Consider the following 24,440-nt stretch of genomic DNA (forward strand, 5'->3'; position numbering starts at 1 on the left):
TGATGGACCAGTTGTCAGAGGAGGTCAGACAGGAGTCTCCTTGGACAATGGTATTTGCAGATGACATTGTGATCTGTAGTGAGAGCAGGGAGCAGGTGGAGGAAAACCTGGAGAGGTGGAGGTTTGCGCTGGAGAGAAGAGGAATGAACGTCAGTCGTAGTAAGACTGAGTACATGTGTGTGAATGACAGGGAGGGAAGTGGAACAGTAAGATTACAGGGTGAAGAGGTGAAGAAGGTACAGGAGTTTAAGTGCTTGGGGTCAACAGTCCAGAGTAATGGAGAGTGTGGGAAAGAGGTAAAGAAGCGAGTGCAGGCAAGTTGGAATGGGTGGAGAAAGGTGTCGGGAGTTCTGTGTGATAGAAAAATATCAGTGAGAATCAAGGGGAAGTTGTACAAGACAGTGGTGAGACCGGCCATGCTGTATGGTTTAGAGACAGGAGTCAGAGCTGGAGGTAGCATAGCTGAAGATGTTGAGGTTCTCTTTGGGAGTGACACGGTTGGACAGGATTAGGAACGAGAGTACATCAGGAGACAGCTCATGTTGGACGTTAGAGAGGCTAGGTTACGATGGTTTGGACATGTTCAGAGGAGGGAGAGTGAGTATATTGGTAGGAGAATGTTGGACATGGAGCTGCCAGGCAGGAGGAAAAGAGGAAGGTCAAAGAGGAGGTATATGGATGGAATAAATGAGGATATGAAGCTAGTGGGTGTAAGTGTTGAGGATGCAGAAGATAGGGATAGGTGGAGAGAGATGATTTGCTGTGGCGACCTTTGAAGGGAAAAGCCGAAAGAAGAAGAAGAAGAAGAGGTCTGAAATTTTACTTTTAAACAATGTCGTGTGGATAAATTATGTGTATGTGATTATGTAATCAAACTGTTTGGTTCTAGTATGTACTACATTCTGGAGCTTGTTTTTTCTCTCACTGAAACCTGCAGAGTGTAAGGTGGTACACTGGCGCAACAAAGTGGTAAAAACAAAGCATTAACTAGTTTTCTATACTAGTGTAGTTCCATTTGAATTTTTTTTTTACTTTAGCAAGGAGTAAGAGTGTCAGGAGTTGGTGCAGAATCCAGACCCAAATGCAGGGATAAGATGAGAAAACAAGATTTTATTAATAAATAACAAAAACTACAGAGACAATGGAAACACTGGGGAAAAAATAGGCAACTAAGAACAAACTAACAAACACAAAAACCAAACAGAACCAGAAGGCAAAACGAGTAACAAAAGACATATGGGAACATAAAGAAATATTGTCAGACCGCCCTCTGGTGCACAGCAAGGCATGTAAGGGAGCGAGGAGCACGGTGAGGCAGGTGGGGGGAGCGGGGAGCATGGTGAGGCACGTGGGGGGAGCAAGGAGCACGGCGGCAAAGCCAAAGGGTCCTAAGTGACATCTGCAGCTGGGCACAAGGCCCAGCAAAGTTCAAAACCGAGCTAAAACAAACAACGATCTCAGCAAAACATCCTGAGTGCAGAAGGGAGGAAAACGTCCTCTGCTGAGTGCCCAAAATTGGGCCGTGTCCCCACAGGAGCAGGAAAATATCAACCAAAGACCAGTGAAGGGAATACCAAAGAGACAGATTAGGCCAGTGACATCCTTCGCAGACAAGTGAGGCGGCGTCCTCCACGGGAAAACAGGAAGCGAAACGGTGTCCCTCACAGGAACAGAAGCTAAGTGATGTCACAGAGCAGAAAATGAAACAGGAGAAGCAGATCAGGCTGGTAGCATCCTTCATAGGCAAGGAGTGAGGCGACCCCCTCTGTGGAAAACAGGAAGCAAAGCGGTGTCCCTCACAGGAGCAGAAGCAGAGCGATGTCATGAGCAATAGAGAAAGTCCAGAAAAAAAAAGGTCCTTGAAGGCCAGACTTAAATTTTCCAGAAATATATGCTCCACAAAACCCTTAGGAACTTGGCTAGACTTATCCTGCAGGGTCTGTGAGTCCTTCTGTCAGGAGTTGGTGCCTCCACTGGTGCAGAATCCAAACCCAAATGCAGGGATAAGATGAGAAAACTGGATTTTATTAATAAATAACAAAAACTACAGAGACAATGGAAACACTGGGGAAAACCTAGGCAACTAAGAACAAACTAACAAACACAAAAACCAAACAGAACCAGAAGGCAAAACGAGTAACAAAAGACATATGGGCACATAAAGGAACATTGCCAGACTGCCCTCTGGTGTTCTGGCAAAGAAACTGTCCAGCAGTCCATGACAAAGAGATAGCATGAGCTCCAAATGACATCCTGTGACCCTTGTAGATTTACATGCAGCGTCTAATGTACTTTATAAATTTCTCAGATTTATTAAGCTGGTGTTTATCATCTTTTATTGCTCTGTATAAAAATTGATTTATGGTACTAAAAGCTGCAATTAAATCCAACAAGATTGAACCTAGATCAGTGGCCAATAGTCGGTAAATTGTTACTTTAATCAAAGCTGTTTTAATAACGGTCTACAATGAGGAATAGATATTTAGTCACATTACAACTAATTAATTCAAATATGTTTCCATTGTTTCATTGTATATTTATATATGTTGTTATTTTGGTTATTTAATAAACCAGTTTAATCATTTCTAAAACTAACACCTAGAAAAGTGTTGCATTTGTTTACATGCAAATTAATTACAGAAATACAGATAGACTAATCTGTATGGAACTCTGGGAATAATTGTCCTGCTTTCAGAGTGGGAAGGATAGCATTTAAGACCAGTTCTATTTCATTCTTTACCAATATAGAGCTCCACCCACTGTCTCTGTCACATCGCAACACATAACAAGAACTTTTTTCATATTTTACTTCCTCTCTCACTGCTTGTGAGTTCAGGAAAATGGCAGAGGCCAGTATTTCAGTAGATCAGCTTTCAGTGGATCAGTTTATCTGTCCAGTGTGTCTGGATCTCCTGAAGAATCCGGTGGCTATCCCCTGTGGTCACAGTTTCTGTAAGGTGTGTATTAATGGCTGCTGGGATCAGGAGGATCAGAGTGGAGTTTATAGATGTCCTCAGTGCAGAGACACTTTCACTCCAAGGCCTGTTCTACGCAGAAACAACATGCTGGCTGAAGTGGTGGAGAAACTGAAGAAGAAGACTGAAGTCCAAGCTGCTTCTCCTGCTCACTGTTACACTGGACCTGGGGAGTCTGCAGATGATCTGATGCATCTGTCCCATGTGATGTGGCTGATTGTTCTGTTGTGTCTGGCCTACTTTATGTGTCCTACCTCCTTAAACAAAAATGATAGAAATGGTTTGGAAAAGGACAAGTTAGAAAAAGCTTCTGAAAAGATCTGCCCTGAACATGATAAACTGAACGAGATCTACTGTCGTACTGACCAGAGCTTCATCTGTTATCTGTGTACGATGGACAAACACAAAGGTCATGACACTGTTCCTGCTGTATCAGAGAGAGCTAAAAAACAGGTGAGTTTATTAACATTGAATGTTGTATAACTTCATCCATCCTCAGTCAGTATTTGACATAAAACTGAACAGACCAGTTGGTGAACATTTCTGTACAAGTCAAGACATCATGCAAAGTTGAACAAACACATATACTCACACAGAACAGCCACAATTTAGCACTGAAACTTTCTCTGGCAAGCATCCATGATGTGACTCCACCAGCTAAAGAAGGTACACAGAAGACACATTTGATAAAACAAATTATCCAGAACTGCACAAGACACAGTTGTATAAATGAATGAAATGAACTTTAACCCTTTACCTACAGTTAATGTTCATCCACTGAGCTCAGAATCTCATAATGTATAAACAGTGAGATGTATTTTATTTGTCCTCAGAGTGAGTTAAAGGAGGAGCAGATGAAATTCCAGCAGAGAATCCAGGAGAAGCAGAAGAAGGTGCAGGAGCTGAAACAGACTGTGAACAGCATGAAGGTACTTAGAGGCCTAAGATCATGCGCACACACACACACACACACACACGTGCACACACACACACACACACATGGATCAAAATTAAATGTTTGAACAGGAACATTTATTGTGCTTGCAGAGTTCTGAAGGTCACATGATCTAAACTTCTTCGGTTTTCTTTTAGAGCTTAAACACTCTGACCTGGGACTGAAATTGCTGGGATACCAAATCCTGGGAATATCAGCAACTGTCTTGAAGGCTCTCAATTTGTAGACGATCATTCACACTGTAGAATGGTGAATTTCAATGTATTTGAAGATGACCTTATAACTCTTTCCAGATTAATGAGCAGCAGCAAAGTTTCTCTGAGGTCTTCCTGGCTGATTGATCCAGAACACCAAACTTGCCATAAAGTTTTTTTTTATTTTCTGCTTTTATACTGACAGTCAGACTTTCTGATGATGAACTAATCTTGTACATTTCCTGAGTAACATCTGGCTGCTAATTACTCTCTTAATGATTGTGGAAGTAGGAAGGGTGTTCTTATCCCACCTGGTTTCTCAATTGTGGTTTACTTTTTGGAGGAAAATGACTGAATAATGAAATGTGTTGTGAGTTTTTATTTTATTGTCACATGACTTTTCGATGCTGAGGACCACACAATTGTTTAGGCCTTGAATAATAATGTATAGTTCAGTACAATATGTTCTGAAAATTGCTGTTTACTATTATATTTTGATAAAGAAATATAGCTTCTTTTTCCAGCAGCCCTGTTTGTTCAGTGTTCTCTGGTGTTTCTGGTTTTGCATTAGGTGAAGAGACAGGAAACAACTGCACTAAATTGATGTGCATTTTCTTGAGGGCAGTTCAAATATAATCATCAAAATTTTAGAATGGGTCAATACACAGGCAGATAGGGTTAAGACAGACATATCTATGAGCAGAAAACTAGACAGCAGACATGGGTCAAAACAAGGGAAACAACAACTTGGAACTTGGTAACATAAAATGCATGATTATATTGTGTAATAAAACAAAGAAACAGAAGGTTTTTAATAGGCAAACTAGTCAGGAATTGTGTATAGGTGAACACAGTAATGACACACTAGGACAAGAAACCTTGACAATGACATTGTCCATGACTATTTTTGGACCAAAAATGATCAAAGTTTGACCAAAAATTATCACAGTACTGTACTATTCTGTAGCACATACAGAAAGGGGAATATATGACAGTAAGAGAATGACAAATAGGCTTCAAATATACCTGTGTGCATGTGTGTGTATGTGTGTGTGTGTGTGTGTGTGTGTGCATGTGTGTGTGTGTGTGTGTGTGTGTGTATGTGTGTGTGTGTGTGTGTCCTAACAGATCAGTGCACAGACAGCAGTAGATGACAGTGAGATGATCTTTACTGAGATGATCAGCTCCATGGAGAAAAAGTGCTCGGAGGTGACGGAGCTGATCAGAGCTCAGGAGAAGGCTGAACTGAGTCGAGCTGAACGACTCCTGGAGCAACTGGAGCAGGAGATTGCTGATCTTCAGAAGAGAGACACTGAGATGGAGCAGCTTTCACACACACATGATCACATCCACTTCCTCCAGGTAACGCTCACTGTCTGAAACACACACACACACAATGTCTGTATAATCATTTACATTTACAGTATTTGTCAGATGCCTTTATCCAGGTCAACTTACATTTTTATATAACTGAGCAATTGAGCATTAAGGGCCTTGCTCACAGGCCCAACAGCAGCAGATTGGTGGATTTAAATTCACAACCTTCCAACCATTAGTCCAACACCTCAAGCTACCACTGAGCTACCACTGCTCATCAGTCCACTAAGCATATATATACAGTATTTCTCCACCTTTCTCCTTCTCCATGATGTTTGTCTTTCTCTCTGTAGAGTTTCCAGTCTCTCCGTGTCTCTTCTGGACGTGACGACTCATCCAGCATCACTGTCCATCAACATCTCTCATTTGATGGAGTGAGGAAATCTCTCTCTGATCTGAAAAAGAGACTGGAGGAAATCTTCCAGGAGGAATTCATCAAAATCCCTGAATGTGGTGAGAGAAATCACCCTGCTGGATTTATTTTACTGACATTCAGACTAAAAAATCAATTAAATCCCACACCTAGAGATGTGTTTTCTAAAATAAAAAACTGATTAAACATCAGACACAAATTTTATCACTTTAAACTGTTTCTGTCTTTTACAGCATCTGATTTTTCATCTCCATTTTGTTTCTGTGTCTCCACAGCTGCAGCAGTTCAGATGATTTTACCCTCAGAACCAAAGAGCAGAGAAGATTTTCTGCAGTGTACGTGTAACACACACACACACACACACACAAACACACACACACTCCATATCAGTATATCCTGTGATTAATATCTAACATGTTCACATTTCTCATGTGTTTAGATTTCTGTGATCTGACTCTGGATCCCAACACAGTACATTATTACCTCATTCTGTCTGAGAAGAACAGAGCGGTGAAGAGCAGTGAGAGAAAGCAGCGATACTCTGATCATCCAGAGAGATTTGACATCTACAGTCAGGTGTTGAGTAAGGAGAGTGTGTGTGGACGCTGTTACTGGGAGGTGGAGTGGAGCAGTGAGGGATGTGTGGAAATATCAGTCTCATATAAAGACATCAGCAGGAAAGGACCGGGTAATAAGTGTGTGTTTGGACGCAACAATCAGTCCTGGAGTCTGGAATGTTCTTCTTCTTCTCTTTATTTCTATCACAACTACATTAAGACTGATCTCAGAGTTCCATCATCCTCCAGAATAGGAGTTTATGTGGATCACAGTGCAGGAACTCTGTCCTTCTACAGCGTCTCTGACCCCATGAAGCTCCTCCACAGAGTCCACACCACATTCACTCAGCCTCTATACGCTGGATTCTGGCTCAGCGTTAGTAAAAAATCAGATGTGAGATTAAATAAAAATTTACTAATGTGATTTTTTATCAAAACTAGCAAATATAACATTCCTTTTTTATATCAGGTTTTCTCTAATAAAGATGTAATATAAACTGATTTTTTATTTCTTACAATATAATTATTTAGAATGTTACATTTTTTGTGATCATTTCTTTCAGTTTGGAATGGCTTATTGTCTATATCAATATATATATAATATTAATATATCAATATTCTCCTCTTGTATGTGTATGTATGCGTACTTACTCATTCACAAAAGGATTTCTGGTTATATATGGGTGCACCTGTGTACCCTGGCCAGTAGAGGGCAGTATAGATACATTTGTTCAGCTTTAATAACCAAGTAGAATCAGACTCGATCAGAAACAGAATCAATCAGAATTAATAAAATAGAATCAATCTCATGTTCAATGCTTTCTCTTAATTCTGCAATTCTGAAATTCACTGTTAAAGAATCAGAAAGCCTAGGTATGAACTTGGATGATTTTTATCTCAGAGGTCAGTGGTTATTATCTCAGTGGACTGTGTGATACAGAGACATGCTGAGCTTTCACAGAGCTCCAGAAGCACAGAGATGCTCAGCAACTGACATCATCCTCACAACAGTAAGTGTACACACTGACTTTAATTGACTGTGACACAGAAATGGTCAGGCTTTAATAGCTTCATCAGTATTCACGGTTCGAGTCTGGACTCTCTGTGTTTATTAAAGAAGTGATGGCACATCAGACCTGAAATCTGCTTATTTGGCTCCATGAACTACTGTGCTATATATAAAAATAATTAAATGAATAAACTTGCGTAAACCAAGACCAGAGGACAGATTTAGAGCAGCACTTGCTGAACAAAATATCAGACATACTGCAATCCTACATTTACATTTACGTCTTCATCTGTCATTTGAAGACGGTCAGTGCCTCGACTGTACAGACAGGGTAACAGGAAGTTCATTCCAAGACCTCTGTACCAGAACAGAGAAGAGTCTAGATATATACCTACCTTTTACCCTGAGAGATGGTGGGACCAGTCAGACAGTGCTAGTGCATCTGAGGGTGCGAAGTGCCGTGTGAGGAGTAATAAGATCTTTGAGGTAAGATGGTGCTGGTCCATTCTTGGCTTTGTAGGCAAGCATCAGTGCTTTGAATCTGATGCAGCTACCGGAAGCCAGTGGAGGGAACGCAGCAGTGGTGGTGGTGGTATGGGAGAACTTAGACAGGTTGAAAAGAAGTCATGCAGCTGCATTTTGGATCATTTGCAGTGGACGAATTGCATTCAGAGAAAGACCTGCCAGAAAAGAGTTGCAGTAGTCCAGTCTCGAAATGACCAGAGACAGAACAAGCACCTGAGTAGCCTTTGTGGATAGGAATGGTCGAATTCTTCTGATGTTGTACAGAAGAAAACCGACATGAGTGTGTGACATTAGTGACATGGTAGGAAAAGGACAGTGGATTGTCCATGGTTACCCCAAGGTTGCGAGCAGTGGCCAAAGGGGAGATTTCCCAAGGTTGCCCCAAGGTTACCCCAAGGTTGTGAGCAGTGGCTGAAGGGGAAGTCATAGAGTTATTCAGAGATAATGCAAGATCCTTAGCTGGCTATGAATCACCTGGGATGACCAGCAGTTCAGTTTTGTTGGGATTGAGTTTCAGCTGATGAGCTGTTATCCAAGATGAGAAACCTAAAAACCCTCATGAAATATACAAAAAAGAGAAAACATGCACCATGCTTCCCAGAGGACATCCTTGAAGATAGGCCTGGTGGTGGTATCAGGTCAGGATCGGTCCAAAATGTGGAAGTTCCTTTCAGGTTCACCACATGTAAAATGTGCTGAGATCAGAAGGCAGGCATGTGATGGACAAACAGGTGGACTAGACCCTTAGAAAGAAAAGCAGTGGAAAATAATGGGTGTAAACTGATATTAAACAGAGTAAACTAAACTTGGGTCGAAAAAATGTTTAAAAAATATATTATGTTTTTAAAAAAGTGGGGTTTCTTTTCAAATGTTGCTTAAATGCTCAGTACGTATGATATATTTATAGTTTAAGCAACTTTTATCTAAGATTTAGACTTTTAAAATGTCATGAATTTGTAGCCAAATGACAAAAACAGGCTAATTTAAATACATGACCAGCACTCACGATTAGCCCACAATACCCTTACTGGCAACTTGACTTGGACTCTTGTAAAACTTTAGATATAAAGGCTCTGGCCTACAGGTGAGAAGCAAGTGAGTTTAAATCCCAGCCACTGTCAGGTCCTTGCTCATGTTCTGGTCCTTCAGGTGCTCAAGTCATGTTGGATTAAAAACGCCTCCCTGGATCAAACCTAAAGTGTGTGCAGTGTACAGAAAACCTCAGAGCAGGTCCACGTTACACCCTCCACCGGTGCCACCTTGTTGGTTTTCATTATTCTGTGTCTATCCTGCGTAACGCAATTTTCCCCATGTAAGCGAATCTCAAACAAGCTCAATTTAATTACTCCTGCATCATCTGCCTCCAATCAGAGAAGGGACTTCATTTAGTGCTGAATCCTTCGATCTGTGTTCCCACACCAACAGACTGTGAAATGATGATTTTTAAAAAATAAATAAATAAATAAATAAAATCAAATAAAACACCCATGTCCATCGGTTCCAGGTTTGACAGAGTGGCAAATTAGGGTTATTGATTATGGACAGTCGTGCATCTCCGTGAGAGATTGGAGTGAGTATCTTTCCTGGCTCAGTGCTTTATCTTTTCCTTTAATTAAGCGATTAGCCTACAATTGTTTGATTGTTTTTGAAAGGTTTGACAATTTCCATTTCGAAATGTTCAAACACCAAAATGTACAGACTGTGTATCAATTAATTTATAATAGATTAGCTTCAACTTTATTGTCATTACACATGTACAAGGCAACGAAATGCCGTGTTTTCGCATATTCCAGCTTATTAGAAAGTTGGGGTCACAGCGCAGGGTCAGCCATAATACGGCGCCCCTGGAGCAGGGAGGGTTAACGGCCTTGCTCAGGGATCCAACAGTGGTAGCTTGGCAGTACTGGGGCTCGAACCTCTGACCAGTGACCCAGAGCCTTAACTGCTTGAGCCACCACTCTCCATTTATATATGATTATAATATATATTATATATATATTATATATACATTATATACATTATATATACATTATATATATATTATAATCATATAAATGGAGAGTGTATAATATATATATAATGTATATATAATGTATATAATGTATATATATTATATATACATTATATACATTATATATACATTATATATATATTATACACTCTCCATTTATATGATTATAATATATATTATAATTATTAAATAGATTATTAATGCATTTCTGTTTGCTATGTAACCATATGTATAAATATAACCAAAACTTAATTAAGCGATGAGACAAGAAAATATCAAGAATTTTTTTAACAATAAATGAAATGATTTATTGAACACTTGATTTGTTTTTGTTGTTTTTTCACATTCTTTTTGTGGTTTAAAAAGGGAAATACATCCTCACTCAAGAAAAAATCACCGTATCATCTCTGTCATCTTATAGCTAATTGCTTTAGTGGTAGAAGTCGAAGTATCAGACACTTTTGAGGGTTTAATGTCATCACTGGTTTGTAATTTCCACCTTGTATACCGACATGATGAACATGACATGGTGTGCAAGCATAAATAATGTGTTTGCGTTTCATAGATTAAAGAATGATTAGCTTCAGAGCGCAGAGATAATGCGCTTTACGATTAATTCTCTCTCACACATCCAATCGCCTCTGACTCCCTTCTCATTTCTGCTTTTTTTAGAGGAATTCCCATAGCAGCTCCATCGCTAAGAGTTTTATTCATAGTTCATGTTGTTTTTTCTTGCAAAGTATTTTCATCAAACCTTTATGGCACATTCTGGTCACTTTTTTTCTCCTAGCCCCATGTTTATTCTAGTACTAATCAATGCTCAGCTTAGTAAAAACTGAAATACATTCTGGTAGCTCTTTACAAATCTTCCGTAGGCTCTACAAAGGACATGTCCTTGTGGAAGTTGCCTTAAAATTAAAATGGTTAATGTTATAGAAGCACAGCAGTGAGAATAATTTGATCTTTATTGCCAGCTAACATCAGCTAGTTAGCAAGTTAAAATTATTGGTAAGTATGCTTTGTTCAGCTTTGTTTTGTTTTGTTATTTATTAATAATAATATTTTTTTAAATTATGCATTTATTTATCTGTTTATTTATTTATTTATAATTGTTTATTTATTTATTTATTTATTTATATTCATTTTTTTATTTTTTTACCAGACAGATTCGACTTGCGTTCGTTTCTCCGTTGCTTTAAAAATGCATCGAGTGAGACTGCAAAAGACAATTCTTCTTTTCTTTCAGGAAACATCCAAAAGAAATACTGATAAATTTGGCATCATTTCTGAAACAATTTCCGTCCCAAAATAAGATTTAGTTTGTGTTAGAACTTATTTGTGTCACATTTTCTTTTCATATTTTTGGTTAACCCTTAACAACTATGTTGTTTTGAAAGCATTTATAAAGATGATCTTTTCATAATTATTGTTCAGTATCTTTTGACAAAACATTCAGAGGACACGAAGAAACACTGAAGAGAAACTGTATGTCATTTGTCTTCCTTTTTCTACTCAGATCTACTCAGTTTTTAGCATCGTAGCGAGTAATCAGGTTCCCTGCTGGCTTTGGATGAGTGGAGGTTTCTTTGTCCGGGTCGTATTCAGAGTCAACTTAGATTCTTTACGTAGTATTGACCGCTTTAATGTCCATGAAAATGTTTGTTCTGTTTAATTTTTCCTGCATAGAATCATCTCGATCAGAGACACTGATTATCCGGAAGACAGAGTAGTGCTTGGTCAGCTTATCCTTCAAAGCATGCGCATGTTATCTTTACATAGATTCAACAAAACACTGACATGGAGAATGAAACAGATGACAGACTACAAGGTTACAGTTTCAGGGTGTCGGAGGTCTTGGCTTCATCAGAGCACAACCGAAAGAAAGCAGGGAAAATAAATAGGCTTCACTGGATCAAGTGCTATTTTGTGACTAATGTGATAATTCCAGCTAGGAATATTCATGCAGCAGTATATTATTAATTACTTCAATATTATTTCAACCTTCACCATTTTCTCATAACATTAGTCTTGTTGCTTAATATTACATTTGACAGCAAAAGACAAAACCTCTATTTTCTTCTTCATTCTTCATTTTCTAACTCTGGATTTTTTTTGGTTTTGAAGGCTTGTGTTTAAAGGCACAATATTTTCCATTACTAAAGAAAGATCTGGCAACCTCGTATTATATGGGTGACTTGCATGATTTGTGATCAGTAACCCGAGTCTGATAACACGTAACTTTCCCCACATCCATATGGATTTAAGATCAACTCTGAATACGACCCTCGGTGGGCCAAAGGTCATGAGTTCAGATCTCAGATCTATTTTTTTAACTGTGATCTGAGGTGTTAAAGCTACAAAGTTTTTGGTGTTATTGCATTGAACTGAAAACCTCGAATCCTACAATTCCTTCCTTCCTTTCTTCACACTGTAGGGAGATTTGAGCTCAACAGCAACAAGCTGCTTTAAATTTGCAGCACAGATTGAAAAATAAAAAGACTTTCAACAGCACAATCACGAACTATCAACAAATACAACGATTAGCAGCAACACCTGCTCGTCTCCTGTCGAAACTTATTACATTCTCATAAATAACACAACTTTATTGTGAACAATGAGTTTTTCGTTAGCTCGTCAAAGCGTCCCTCTTCCATTTTCTTTGGCAAGTCCGACATCCCGGTCATCTCCTTCTCATCATATTGAAGCACCAGTAAAAAAGAAAGTCATCTTAAATTAGCGCAGCCGTGACAGCGACATGGTGTCTCAAGTGTCAAGCGTGGTTTCTTCAATAAATCATTGTTTCATGTTTCAACATCATTTATACAATCTTCTTTCCCCCCTTTTGTACATCTACTGTTAACCTTCCTTTACATTCTTCATAGCTCTTTTATGATTCGGTATCTTTTGTGCCCGTCTAAAGAGCTCCAGAGTGGGCGCGGTCACCTCAGAGCCGTGGTCCAATCAGGGCGAGGGCTGGGTGTTGGCCTCCAGCAGCTCCAGGAAGAGTTTGTGCATGGGAACCCGGCCATCCTGCTTGATGCTGCAGAAGTACTGCACGGCCTTAGCCGAGGTCTGCCGCAGCAGGGGGAGGGTCATGATCAGTTTGCCCGCCCGCCGCGGGTCATCGCCGTGGTGATGCCGTTCGTAGTCCTGAAGAGCTTCGTGCACACAGTCCTGCAGCCTCTGCACTGCCTCGACATCCTCGATATGCAAAGAGTCTGAGACAGAAAAAAAGGTGGGTTAACTTTTGTTTTGTCATTTGCACAAATATGACCAAATACGCTATATTGCCAAAACATTTGGGACGTCTGCCTTTACATGCACATGAATGTAATATGGAGTTGTCCCACCCTTTGCAGCTATAACAGCTTCAACTCTTCTGGGAAGAGAAGTGTGTTTATGGGAATTTCTGACCATTCCACTAGAAGTGCATTTGTGAGGTCAGGCACTGATATTGGACGAGAAGGTCTGGCTCACAGTCTCTGCTCTAATTCATCCCAAAGGTGTTCTATGGGGTTGAGGTCAAGTTCCTCCACACCAAACTCACTTATTCATGTCTTTATGGACCTTGCTTTGGTCACTGGTGTGTAGTCATGTTGGAACAGGAAGGGGTCATCCCCAAACTGTTCCCACAAAGAGCATGAAATTGTCCAAAATGTCTTGGTATGAAGCTGAAGCATTAAGAGTTCCTTTCACTGGAACTAAGGGGCCGAGTCCAACCCCTGAAAAACAACACCTGAATTCAATGATCTGGAGGGGTGTCCCAAAACTTTTGGCAATGTAGTGTATTTTGGTAACTAAGGTAAAGCATTTCAGCAGGCTGCATTAGCTAGCCACTAGCTAGCATTAATAGACTTCCTATGTTAGCTTGCTTACTTGAGCTAATATTTGTATCCAGATTATGCCTTTGTTATAAATATAACATGTAATAACTTGCATTATCCATCAGCCCCAGCACATCACATGTCCCCAGAAATCAATCCCACCGGTTCTGTGTTACTACAAATTAACACCCCTACTAACATCCTGGGTCTTGCTATCTGTCTAACTTTGTTGCCAAAGTAACTCATAATTTTTCGTTCTTCTTTTTTCACACTTTTGATTGGTTGTGTTTGTGTCACCTGACTGAAGACTGTTCTTGACTGAAAGAAGTGGAAATCTCTTTGCAGTTGTAACCACATCTGCCTGAGGATTTCTTGTGTTGTTTTGTGTTGTGCATCCTGAGATACTTTTCTGCTCATCTTGTTTGTAAAGAGTGGTTGCTTGATTGTTTTAATATGCTGTAAAGTACTCAAATGCTCAACTTCTCTCTCATCAGCAAGGTGTTTCTGCCCACAGAACTATTCCTGTTTTTCCGCACCATTCGGTGTAAACTCTACAGATCAGTGTGTGAGAATCCCAGAAGAAACATGTTACGTGACGTGAAGAATAAGACACACTGTGCTGCTGCAACATGATTGGATACCTAACTAACCATCATGACTACATTCACCCCCTTCCTGGTCATGATTCATATATTTGTACCGGAGTTGGCGAGCGCGATGGCCTTGAGCGTGACAAACTCCTCTTTCTCCAGGCCCATGGCTCTGTACTTCCTGACGAGCTGCAGTATGGCCGTGTGGAGCTCGAGCAGACCGGTTCGTTTTGCCTGCTCGGCGTCCATCACGTAGTCCTCGGCGAACACCAGGCTGTCCTGAGCATCCAGCGAACGGAAGACCACACGTAGGATCAGGATCTCCATCCATGCACTCTGCAGGAGACGCATCTGGTCTGGCAGAGAGAGACTGGAGAAACCTGGATGAAGAAAGAGAGAGAGAGACAGAGACAGAGAGAGAGAGAGAGAGAGAGAGAGAGAGAGAGAGAATTACAGTAAATGAGTCTTTGAGAGTTTAGTATGAGAAATGCTTTGACGTTCGCTAGCATGCATGCTAATGAGCGTATCGGCTCGTGACTGCACTGCTATTCCAACCCTTACTTTAAGAACAAGCAAAGCTTCAAAGCTTGATGGCTGCAAGAAATCTGCTGATCTGTACAGCACAAACACACACCCACAAACACACACACACACACGCACACACACGCACAAATGCATGCTCACTCACACACCTGGTTTGGGGGGACTTTGTTTTGTAAGCATTACTTTATAGGTGAGTGTCAACATAAAAACAGGTGCCAGCCCATTTAGAGTGTGTGTGTGTACGTGTGTGTGTGTGTGTGTAGTTATTTCTGTTGTGAGTGTGTGTTATGTTATTTATCGCTGATAAGGCAGATAGATTTAGAGAACAAACGCCCACGTCCACTCTTTTAGCAAAAAATAAAAAGACCAAAAATGGTTCGGCTTAGGGTTAGTGTTAGAGTGTGTGTGTGTATACCTGGAAGGTTTTTGGCCCAGCCAATGTTCAGCACCAGTTCACGATCAGCGAGATCACACAGCGTGGTCAAAGCTTTGATGTCATCATCAGGGAGGGTGGGGTCAGGCATGGCATACACCTTCTCTGGCTCCGCCCCCAACAGGTGAGACACCACCTTGTTCTCAACGATGTAGGACTCTGAGATGCACACACAGTTTAGTCTCAGTGCTGGTGTGTAATGTAGAGAAAGTGTAATTGTGCTGTGTGTGTGTGTGTGTCTGTGGTACCTGTGCGTATTCTCTTGTGTGTTTGTGGTAACTGCATGTTGAGGTAAGAGTTGCTGTTGGATTCTATGGTGCGTTTGTATTTCTGACGACCTCCTCGAACTCTGTCTAGGCGCACACCTACACACACACACACACACAAACATTCATTAAGAATAACATGATCAATCAGCATCTGAGAAAAGCACATCATGGGCATCATTACACAAAATAACGCAGTCTAATATAATCTGGAATTGAAATTGTGTGTGTGTTTGAGGTGTATATTAAGTTGAGAGGCTGTTCACTGTGTGCATGATTCCTCATATATGTGTGTGTGTGTGTGTGTCCTTGAGTTAAAGGTACATTATGTTTAAAAGCAAGTGTGAGATTAATTGGATTTCATTATGACTATTGATCTGCCGTGTCGCCTTCGATTAAGCCGTGATGAGTGTCTCGGGTTTTAGACTTATGATCCCTCCATCTACAACCCCACCCCCACCCCTCTCTCTCTGTATTTTTTTTGTCCTGTATATCTGTCTCTTTCCTTTATTCTGTCTGTTTGTTTCTATATAAATCTTTTTTCTCTATCTATCTATCTATCTATCTATCTATCTATCTATCTATCTATCTATCTATCTATCTATCTATCTCTGTCATTATTCTTTGTCTATATCAGTTTCTCTCTCTCTCTCTCTTTCTCTCTCTCTCTCTTCCCCTCATTTGTCCTTCTTTTTGCCTGTCTGTCTTTCTTTTCTGTTTTTAAGCTTTAAAAACAGCAGACTCCTCATCTCCTCAGCAGACCAGGCGTGTCCTAAATGTAAGAGGCATGTCCTAAATGTAAGAGGTGTGTCCTATATGTGGGAGCCCTGGCCTAAAGGTAGCTCACTGTCAAATTATTTTTTTTACTTTCTTTTCCTTCCTTACACATACACACGCACACACACACACACACACACACATACACACTCACCCTCTCTCAGCATGCCCACTTTGATGCACTTGGTGAAGCGACAGGCCTGGCAGGATTTCCTCCTCCTCTTAGTAATCTCACACTCACTGCTCGCCGGACATGTGTACTCAATACTGCCTAAAAAGAGAGAGAGAGTAAGAGAGAAAGAATAAAGCTCCCGAATTACATCAAATTCTGGAGTACAGCTCTAGAGGTTTTATTTTCATGTCCGAACCTTGAATAGTACGTTTGAAGAAGGCTTTGCAGGCCTCACAGGACGCCACGCCATAATGAAACCCAGACGCGACGTCTCCACACACCAAACACATGCGCTTGGGCCCCGAGCTCGCTTCAAACTCGCTCTTCACCTGCAGCCCGGGAACCGAATCGGACCTAAGCTCCGCCCCTGAGGTATGATATGAACCTGGTGAGGCCACGCCCCCACGGTGACTCCGGGTTAAGGAGCCGTAGCTGTCCGACGACGATCCTTCGGGGCTGTGCTGCATCATGGAGGCGGGGCTCGCAGGCTCGGCTTTGATGAAGGCGGGGCAATGACCGCTGATGGGTATCATATCCAGGTAGCTGCAAGAGGGAAAGTCATAGTGTTTTTGGAACTTTTGTCGGAAATCCCAGGAAAAACAAATTCCGTCGTGTCAGCTTGAAAATTCCGCTTTAAATGCAGGAAAAGACGGCTAGGCGGATTCGTTCTCACATGAATCTCCTCCCACTTTCCCACGTCTAGGTACCACTTGTGTTTACAGTACACACACACACACACACACACACTATTACCAGACAATACCTGTTAATACCTGCCCATTAGCATTCAACCAGACAGGTCACACCACCCCCATCTGTCACACACACACACACACACACACACACTCTTCTGGAAAGCTGCCAGTAATGTGAGGCTGAAGCTGATTTGGCTTTTCCGTGGGAACTAGCCGATTTAGACCTGACTGACCTGGACGGCAATCCCATAAGTCTCTTTCCACCAACACACACACACACACTTTTACCCGTACACCATGCAATCAGCAAACAATTACACACTCCATGTTTCATTGTGTTGTCCGTAAATCCCATACAATTACATGTTTTTTATTTTTATTCTTTTTAAGTGAAATGTTCTCGGTTCCTGCAGCAGTTCCACCTTTTAGTTGCGAGATTCAAAGTCAGAACCATTGAAGAAACGAAGCTCCCTGTGTTTTAATGAACACTCTACTGCCTAACAACACCTTTAGTTCACATTCCTCGTATCATAGAAATACCTTCAAGCGTTTTAACATAGCAGTGGTATCCTTTAGTCCAGTCAGAACTCTATCTACCTTCGACTGACTGACATCTCGTTTGTTTACGATTCAATGAGAAATAAATCATCACTCGTCTCTCTTCGGTCTCTACACCTTCAACAGGATAAAGTCGCACTAATGGATTTTCTCGTGCCAGCTCCGGAACGTTATCAGTCGCTCTGACGCTCGACAACGTCTTTAATGTACGCCGCATTTCCGCCGACTCTCTCTCCTCGTATCTCTCTATTGTTCTCATTCCTCAGCTCTTGTGTAAACTGTGTGTGATGTTGTTGCGTCTGCAGTGTAACGCGTGTTTGCTGTTCCACTTTTCTCTGATAAGACTGAAACGGCAGCGTTCAACGACTCTAGGGTTCTTCCACAGATGATTCAAACACACACCTGTACACCAGTAGAGACTTCCACGCCTCCTGAACCATGTTTATGTAGTCTATAATTCAGGGTTCCTCAGATCTTTCCCTGGAGGGCCAGTCTACTGCAGAGTTTAGCTCATCAAACTCTGAAGACACTGATTAGCATGCTCAGGTGTTTGAGGTTAGAGCTAAATTCTACAGTAAAGTGGATCTCGTGGGCAAGATTTGAGGATCCCTGCTATAATTTAATTAAACTGGAGATTTGCAGAAGTCAGTCTTAGAAGAAAATAGATCAAGATTAAGGTTGATGTTGCACTAAACTGCCAAATTTTTTTTGACCGACAGAAAAAACAAGAATTTCGTTTTACAAAAATAAGCAAGGTAAGACTTAGCGAGGAGGAGCATGAGGAACACGTGACTAAAGCTAGAGCTACATCCATCCATCGTCCACACCCGCTTTATTTCTAATTAGGGTCACAGGGATCTGCTGGAGCCTATCCCAGCACACATTGGGCGGAAGGCAGGGGTACACCCTGGACAGGTCACCAGTCTATCACTTATAAACAGACCAGACCACACACACAATCTAGAATGACCAATCCACCTAATGTACATACTTTTGGACTGTGAGAGGAAACTGGAGTACACCCACACAACATGCAAACTCCACACAGAAAGGTCCCTGCCTGTTCAGACCCGAGATTCAAACCCAGGACCTTCTTGCTGTAAACCAACAGTGCTAACCACTAAGCCACTGCGCAGCTACAGCTACACCGCTTAGCAAGCTAACCAAGCTAGTTTACCACTTACTAGCTTGGAATGCCAAGATGTTAAGATTCCAAAAGCTCAAGATGTATCTACTGTAACAGTCTTTCCTTCTGAAAGCTGAATATATTGCGGCTTTACTGAAGAAGCTAATCGCAGTCCAGGTCTATTTCTCCACCTCTTACCTCATTGCTATTGGAACTATGGAAACATACACCATTTTCACATTTTTAAGTAAAAGCTGTGCATGAAAAGTTTTAAAAAATCTCTGTCAAGGAACAGCCCAGTTAAACAGAGAGTAATGTTTTAATATTAGCTACCAGTTCAGCCTGAACACACGCTCGTCGTGAGAATTAGAATGGTTTTACCATCTCAGTCATTTCTCCTTTTACATTTTAGGCCACACCCCCTTACCTGAGCGAGTAGTAGTAGTTTGGTGTCACCTGAGGGGGTCTGGGTTTATTATATCAACACATTGAACCCCAAACACACAAAACGACACAGAAACAATTTAGAACATTTTGTTGTTGGTTTATGTGACCAAAAAATTCCAAAGATATTTCGAATAAAGCTCAAACGATCCAAAATAACCACAAGATCAATTTTTGAATGTATTTTAATGTACTATTTTTCTGTTTTTCAGTGGTCTGTTAACACCAAACAATAAACACACTGAAGTTTGAAGGAAGGAGTTTAATTTTTTCCTAAAACGAAGCTCGAGACACTGAACCACTCCTCAAAGACGTTTAAGGAAAGTGTGCAAATGCTAAACTGGTAGCTATACGTTTCTCTTGCTTGTTAGCTACGTTAGCTAAGTGAAAAAGCCAGTATAAGTGCAAGAGGAAACGCTGCAGGTGAGTGTTAAAGAAGTCTGGAGTCAGGACTGAGGAAGAGAAATAAGAGGCTCTTTATACAACCTGAAAAGATATATGATTATAGCAAGAGCAGAGACTTTCCATCTCCATCCTGTGTGTGTGTGTATGTGTGTGTGTGTGTGTGATATATATATGATCCCTTGTCAGATTAAAAGCATTTTGATATATGAACAATTATTTCATCCATACATTCAGCAGCCATCAATTCTGCCCGGAAAAGAGAGAGAGAGAGAGAGAGAGAGGGAGAGAGAGAGAGAGAGTTCTATTAACACACTGTTAATGTGACAAAAAAAAGTAATTAACCTTTAACAGGAAGTAGATTTATACTGAAAGATGAGCACAGAGAGAGAGAGAGAGAGAGAGAGAGAGAGAGAGAGAGAGAGAGAGAGATTACAGTTAATGAATGACGCTCAGGTTTAAATCCAGTTCACTAATAATAAAAAGTTGGTAAAGAGTGAAAGAGTAAGAAAGCAAGCAATGAACAGAAAGAAGAAGAAAAAGAAGAGGAGTGGAAACGGAAACACTTACTCGCGCTGATAAAGCTCCATTAGATCCATGAAGAAACACCAGCTCTTGTCATACTCTATTTAAAAATATAGCTTTCAAAAATATACATCTATATTTCTATTTTATCGTCCTAAATAAGATTTCTTTTTTCCCTCTAAAGTTTTTCGGAGATATGTATGGTGAGCTCCGGTGTGTCACGCGCTCAGCCAGGAAAGACGCGTGAATCCTCACAGCTCGAGCGCCAGGGCAACGAGACCCGGTGCGGCTATAAATATTCATGAGCTCATTTGCATATGCGCGGGACTTCCAGCTAATAAGGTGGCGGTGATATGCATATGCATAAGGGGCGGGGTTTGTGAAGAAAAATAAAAAGATAGACAGGAGACAGGAAAGAAGAGAGACAGAAAGAAAGAGATGATGATTATGATTATGATTATGATTATGATTATTATTATTATTATTATTATTATTATATAAACTCTATATCATTATTATATAATATAATAAACTCAATGTGTTATACAAGGTATTCAGTATAAAAATACAAGTGATGTAGAAGTAAGACAAATTATAACATATATAGAATAATTAATAGCTAAAATTAAAAATTAGATAGATAGATAGATAGATAGATAGATAGATAGATAGATAGATAGATAGATAGATAGATAGATAGATAGATAGATAGATAGATAGATAGATAGATAGATAGATCAAGTACAAAATGTCCAGCTGTGTTTTATATATAATACAAAAATAAAATCTAAATCAAATCAAGTCCCAAATCTGTAAAGTTCGGGTCTAAAAAAATGGCGTATTTTTGTGTAATATGTAATCGTATTTGAAAATATTTGAAAATCATTTTTAATATTTTTTAAAATCACAAAATGTACACAATTTAGGTGTGTTACCTAAAGCAAGGAAGAAAGAAAAAACTTTGTTTAAATGATTAGTGAAGATCAAAATATATATATTTTTAATTTATTTGTAATTTTTTGACAATATTTTAGTTTTTTAGCCGTGTATTTATTTCATTTTACTTTCTTTCTTTATTTATTTATTTCTTTATAGGTAAAACTGTAGTAAATGACAGACAGGTGTATAGAGAGAGCTGCAGAAGTTTACATTTATTTCCGTTTTCAGTGATTTACGTGTTCCTATATTCCCCAAAAAACACAAAAACGAGCTTTAAACCGGACAACATTATTGCTTAAAATCTAAAATAAATGTTAAATAAACACGACACCGGTTTTATAACGCGGTTTTAGATCTGCAGCACTAGTCAAAGGGAGTCAGCCGTTGCTATAGAAACCATACAACCACCCCGGGACGAGCGCGTGCCGTTGTCGTCGCTGTTGACCACAGACGATGATGACACAATAAATACCACTTCATTATCATTAGTTAAAGACGGCATCGCGTCACAGCTGTAATGGATGATACGGGCTGGATGTTTAGGGTTTTCATTCTTTGTGTCATGTATACACAATACAGGAATAAAGAATCGGGTTTGAGGTGGTTCAATCCGCCACTATTATTGTCGTTAGTGATGTATTTGTGTTTGTTGTGTTTATTAGTAATTATCCACGGCGGCGTGTCGTGTATACAGCGGGCAGTCATACCGGTGAAGAGAGCTGGAGAGACCGGAGAGGAAGGGCGATTATTTAGGGTATAAAAGAGGCCAATATTGTGGGGTAAACCTACCTGAATTAAAGTAGTATACACACGCGCACGCGCACTGAGTTTCATTTTTTTATTTTTATTTTATTTTATTATTATTTTTTCAGTTGCGCTTAAGGTAAAGATCTGAGCTTCAGATCGGAGTTTCCTTCGTGCTTTTGTACTCGATCAGATAACAGCGCTGATAAAGCGGTTGTTTTTCGAGCCGGGCTACAGGCTCATTAGATGGAGATTTAGACGGCGGTGTTGACTTTCTCAGATTAGACCGTGTTTGCATACACAACTCCAAACACGCTGCCTGAGCATGGATTAAAGGTGCAGCTCTTTCTTATTCACGTTTCTGAGGCCTGACTCTTAAACAGCCTCCAAACCTGGATCGCTGAGTCCAGAACTTTCTCGAACAGCAGCTTCATATTAAAAAAAGATGGGTTCGAGTCTCGCTCCTGCTCACTGTGTGTGTGTGGAGTTTGCTTGCTTGGTGGGTTTCCTCCGGGTGCTCCGGTTTCCTCCCACAGTCCAAAGACATGCTTCTAGGCTGACTGGAGTCTCTAAATTGCCCATAGTGTGTGATTGCGTGTGTGTGTGTGCCCTGCTATGGGTTGGCGCTCCATCCAGGGTGTATCCTGCCTTGATGCCCGATGACGCCTGAGATACTAGCTATTAGGCTTCCCGTGACCCGAGGATAGATCGGATGAGCGGTACAGACAATGGAATTGAATGGAATAAATAAAACAATCTGCGGGTTTATGGGTTTATTTACATGCCCTTAACTGGTAGCTGCTTTAATGTAAGTACTTTTCATGGATGTTGCACAACACCATCCTTTTTTTTCTTTCGGGAACTCGCCACCACATTGTCACTACTCGATCCGTACCGGAAACACGATTTGTACTGTGCAAGTGCAGAGAATGCTGTCTGAAGTACGACGAAACTACTGACAGCAGTTCATTTATACGGCAGGTATGTATAATACTGTTGTTATAATACTACTAATAGTATAATGTTATAATGTGTTGTTGGCAGCAATGTCACGCATGCGCATAACAAAACCCGAGTTTCTGCAGTACAAATCGTGTTCCCGGTACAGATCGAGTAGTGACAATATATAAATGACTGCTACATTTTCTATAGCCACTTTATTCCTAATTAGGGACACAGGGATCTACTGGTGCCTATCCCAGCACACATTGGGCAAAAGGCAGGGGTACACCCTGGACAGGTCACCACTCCATCACACACACTCACTCCTATGGGCAATTTAGAATTACCAGTCAACCTAATGTATATGTTTTTGGATTGTGGGAGGAAACCAGAGTACCCGGAGTAAACAGGGTACCATGCAAACTCCACTCAGAAAGGCCCCTGTTTGAACCCGGGATTCAAACCCAGGACGTTGCTGTGAGGCAACAGTGCTAACCACTAAGACACTGTGCTGCCCTGCTAAAGAATATATCCTCACAATTTAATGTTTTTATGTAATTCTATTTATTTACTCTTTTTAGTTTATTTTAAATAGAAATGAAGGAAACCTTGAGAAATGGAGGTTTTCCCTGGAGAGAAGAGGAATGAAAGTCAGTGGTAGTAAGACTGAGTACATGTGTGTGAATGACAGGGAGGGAAGTGGAACAGTAAGATTACAGGGTGAAGAGGTGAAGAAGGTACAGGAGTTTAAGTACTTGGGGAGAAAGGTGTCGGGAGTTCTGTGTGATAGAAAAATATCAGCGAGAATCAAGGGGAAGGTGTACAGGACAGTGGTGAGACCGGCCATGCTGTATGGTTTAGAGGCAGTGTCACTGAGGAAGAGACAGGAGTCAGAGCTGGAGGTAGCAGAGCTGAAGATGTTGAGGTTCTCTTTGGGAGTGACACGGTTGGACAGGATTAGGAACGAGTACATCAGAGGGACTGCTCATGTTGGACGTTTGGGGGACAAAGTTAGAGAGGCCAGGTTAAGATGGTTTGGACATGTCCAGAGGAGGGAGAGTGACTATATTGGTAGGAGAATGTTGGACATAGAGCTGCCAGCAGGAGGCAAAGAGGAGGTATATGGAGGGAATAAATGAGGATATGAAGCGCAAGTGTTGAGGATGCAGAAGATACAACAACAATAATATTAATAGTAATAATAATAATATAGTTTTCCTCCAGGACTGGGAGTATAATTTATTTATTTACTTTTTTTACACAATTTTAAATACAATACTCCTAAATATCTTCCCGTGGATGATCTCCATCTGAGCCAAAAAGAAAAACGCATTCCGCATTTTCCTCTTTTCCCTCATACAGGTAATGGACTCACCGCTCCAGCCGTTACTGACCACGCATTTATGCTATCTAGTGTGAAAGATGAGCTGGTGATGACCAAGAGGTTTTTTTTTTTACCTCCAACAACACAACGAAAAAGAAAC

At 40.6% G+C, this 24,440-nt stretch overlaps 2 protein-coding genes across 3 annotated transcripts; one reads left to right on the forward strand and one right to left on the reverse strand.

The window, feature by feature from the left end:
- Positions 1-2,772: 2,772 nt before the first annotated feature.
- Positions 2,773-7,395, forward strand: LOC131354084 (tripartite motif-containing protein 16-like protein). Its single transcript, XM_058391354.1, has 6 exons — positions 2,773-3,428; positions 3,809-3,904; positions 5,253-5,486; positions 5,795-5,954; positions 6,150-6,209; positions 6,314-7,395. The coding sequence occupies exons 1-6, from the start codon at positions 2,841-2,843 to the stop codon at positions 6,853-6,855; spliced, it is 1,680 nt and encodes a 559-aa protein (XP_058247337.1). The 5' UTR covers positions 2,773-2,840; the 3' UTR covers positions 6,856-7,395.
- A 2,904-nt stretch (positions 7,396-10,299) lies between these two features.
- On the reverse strand, positions 10,300-20,581 carry esrrgb (estrogen-related receptor gamma b). Of its 2 annotated transcripts, XM_058391123.1 has the most exons (8): positions 20,377-20,581; positions 20,038-20,055; positions 16,778-17,124; positions 16,564-16,680; positions 15,615-15,731; positions 15,349-15,525; positions 14,501-14,770; positions 10,300-13,194 (listed from the first exon to the last, which is right to left on the reverse strand). In XM_058391123.1, exons 3-8 carry the CDS (start codon positions 17,112-17,114, stop codon positions 12,938-12,940), a joined length of 1,275 nt encoding a protein of 424 aa, XP_058247106.1. In that variant the 5' UTR covers positions 17,115-17,124; positions 20,038-20,055; positions 20,377-20,581; the 3' UTR covers positions 10,300-12,937. The 2 variants fall into 2 exon arrangements, with proteins under 2 accessions (XP_058247106.1, XP_058247105.1); XM_058391122.1 differs by lacking the exon at positions 20,038-20,055.
- Positions 20,582-24,440: the final 3,859 nt, after the last annotated feature.

The sequence above is a fragment of the Hemibagrus wyckioides genome, linkage group LG06 (assembly GCF_019097595.1).
Source record: "Hemibagrus wyckioides isolate EC202008001 linkage group LG06, SWU_Hwy_1.0, whole genome shotgun sequence".
In the NCBI taxonomy this organism is placed as follows: domain Eukaryota; kingdom Metazoa; phylum Chordata; class Actinopteri; order Siluriformes; family Bagridae; genus Hemibagrus; species Hemibagrus wyckioides.

Excerpts from the sequence above, each read along its gene's own strand:
- esrrgb (XM_058391122.1), bottom strand. The coding sequence starts at position 20,405 with ATGGATCTAATGGAGCTTTATCAGCGCGA. Across the intron at positions 17,125-20,376 it reads ATGGAGCTTTATCAGCGCGA|CTACCTGGATATGATACCCA; the intron begins GTAAGTGTTTCC and ends TCCCTCTTGCAG. Across the intron at positions 13,195-14,500 it reads CATCGCGCTCGCCAACTCCG|ACTCTTTGCATATCGAGGAT; the intron begins GTACAAATATAT and ends TTTCTGTCTCAG.
- LOC131354084 (XM_058391354.1), top strand. The coding sequence starts at position 2,841 with ATGGCAGAGGCCAGTATTTCAGTAGATCAGCTTTCAGTGGATCAGTTT. Across the intron at positions 3,905-5,252 it reads AGACTGTGAACAGCATGAAG|ATCAGTGCACAGACAGCAGT; the intron begins GTACTTAGAGGC and ends GTGTCCTAACAG. Across the intron at positions 5,955-6,149 it reads CATCAAAATCCCTGAATGTG|CTGCAGCAGTTCAGATGATT; the intron begins GTGAGAGAAATC and ends GTGTCTCCACAG.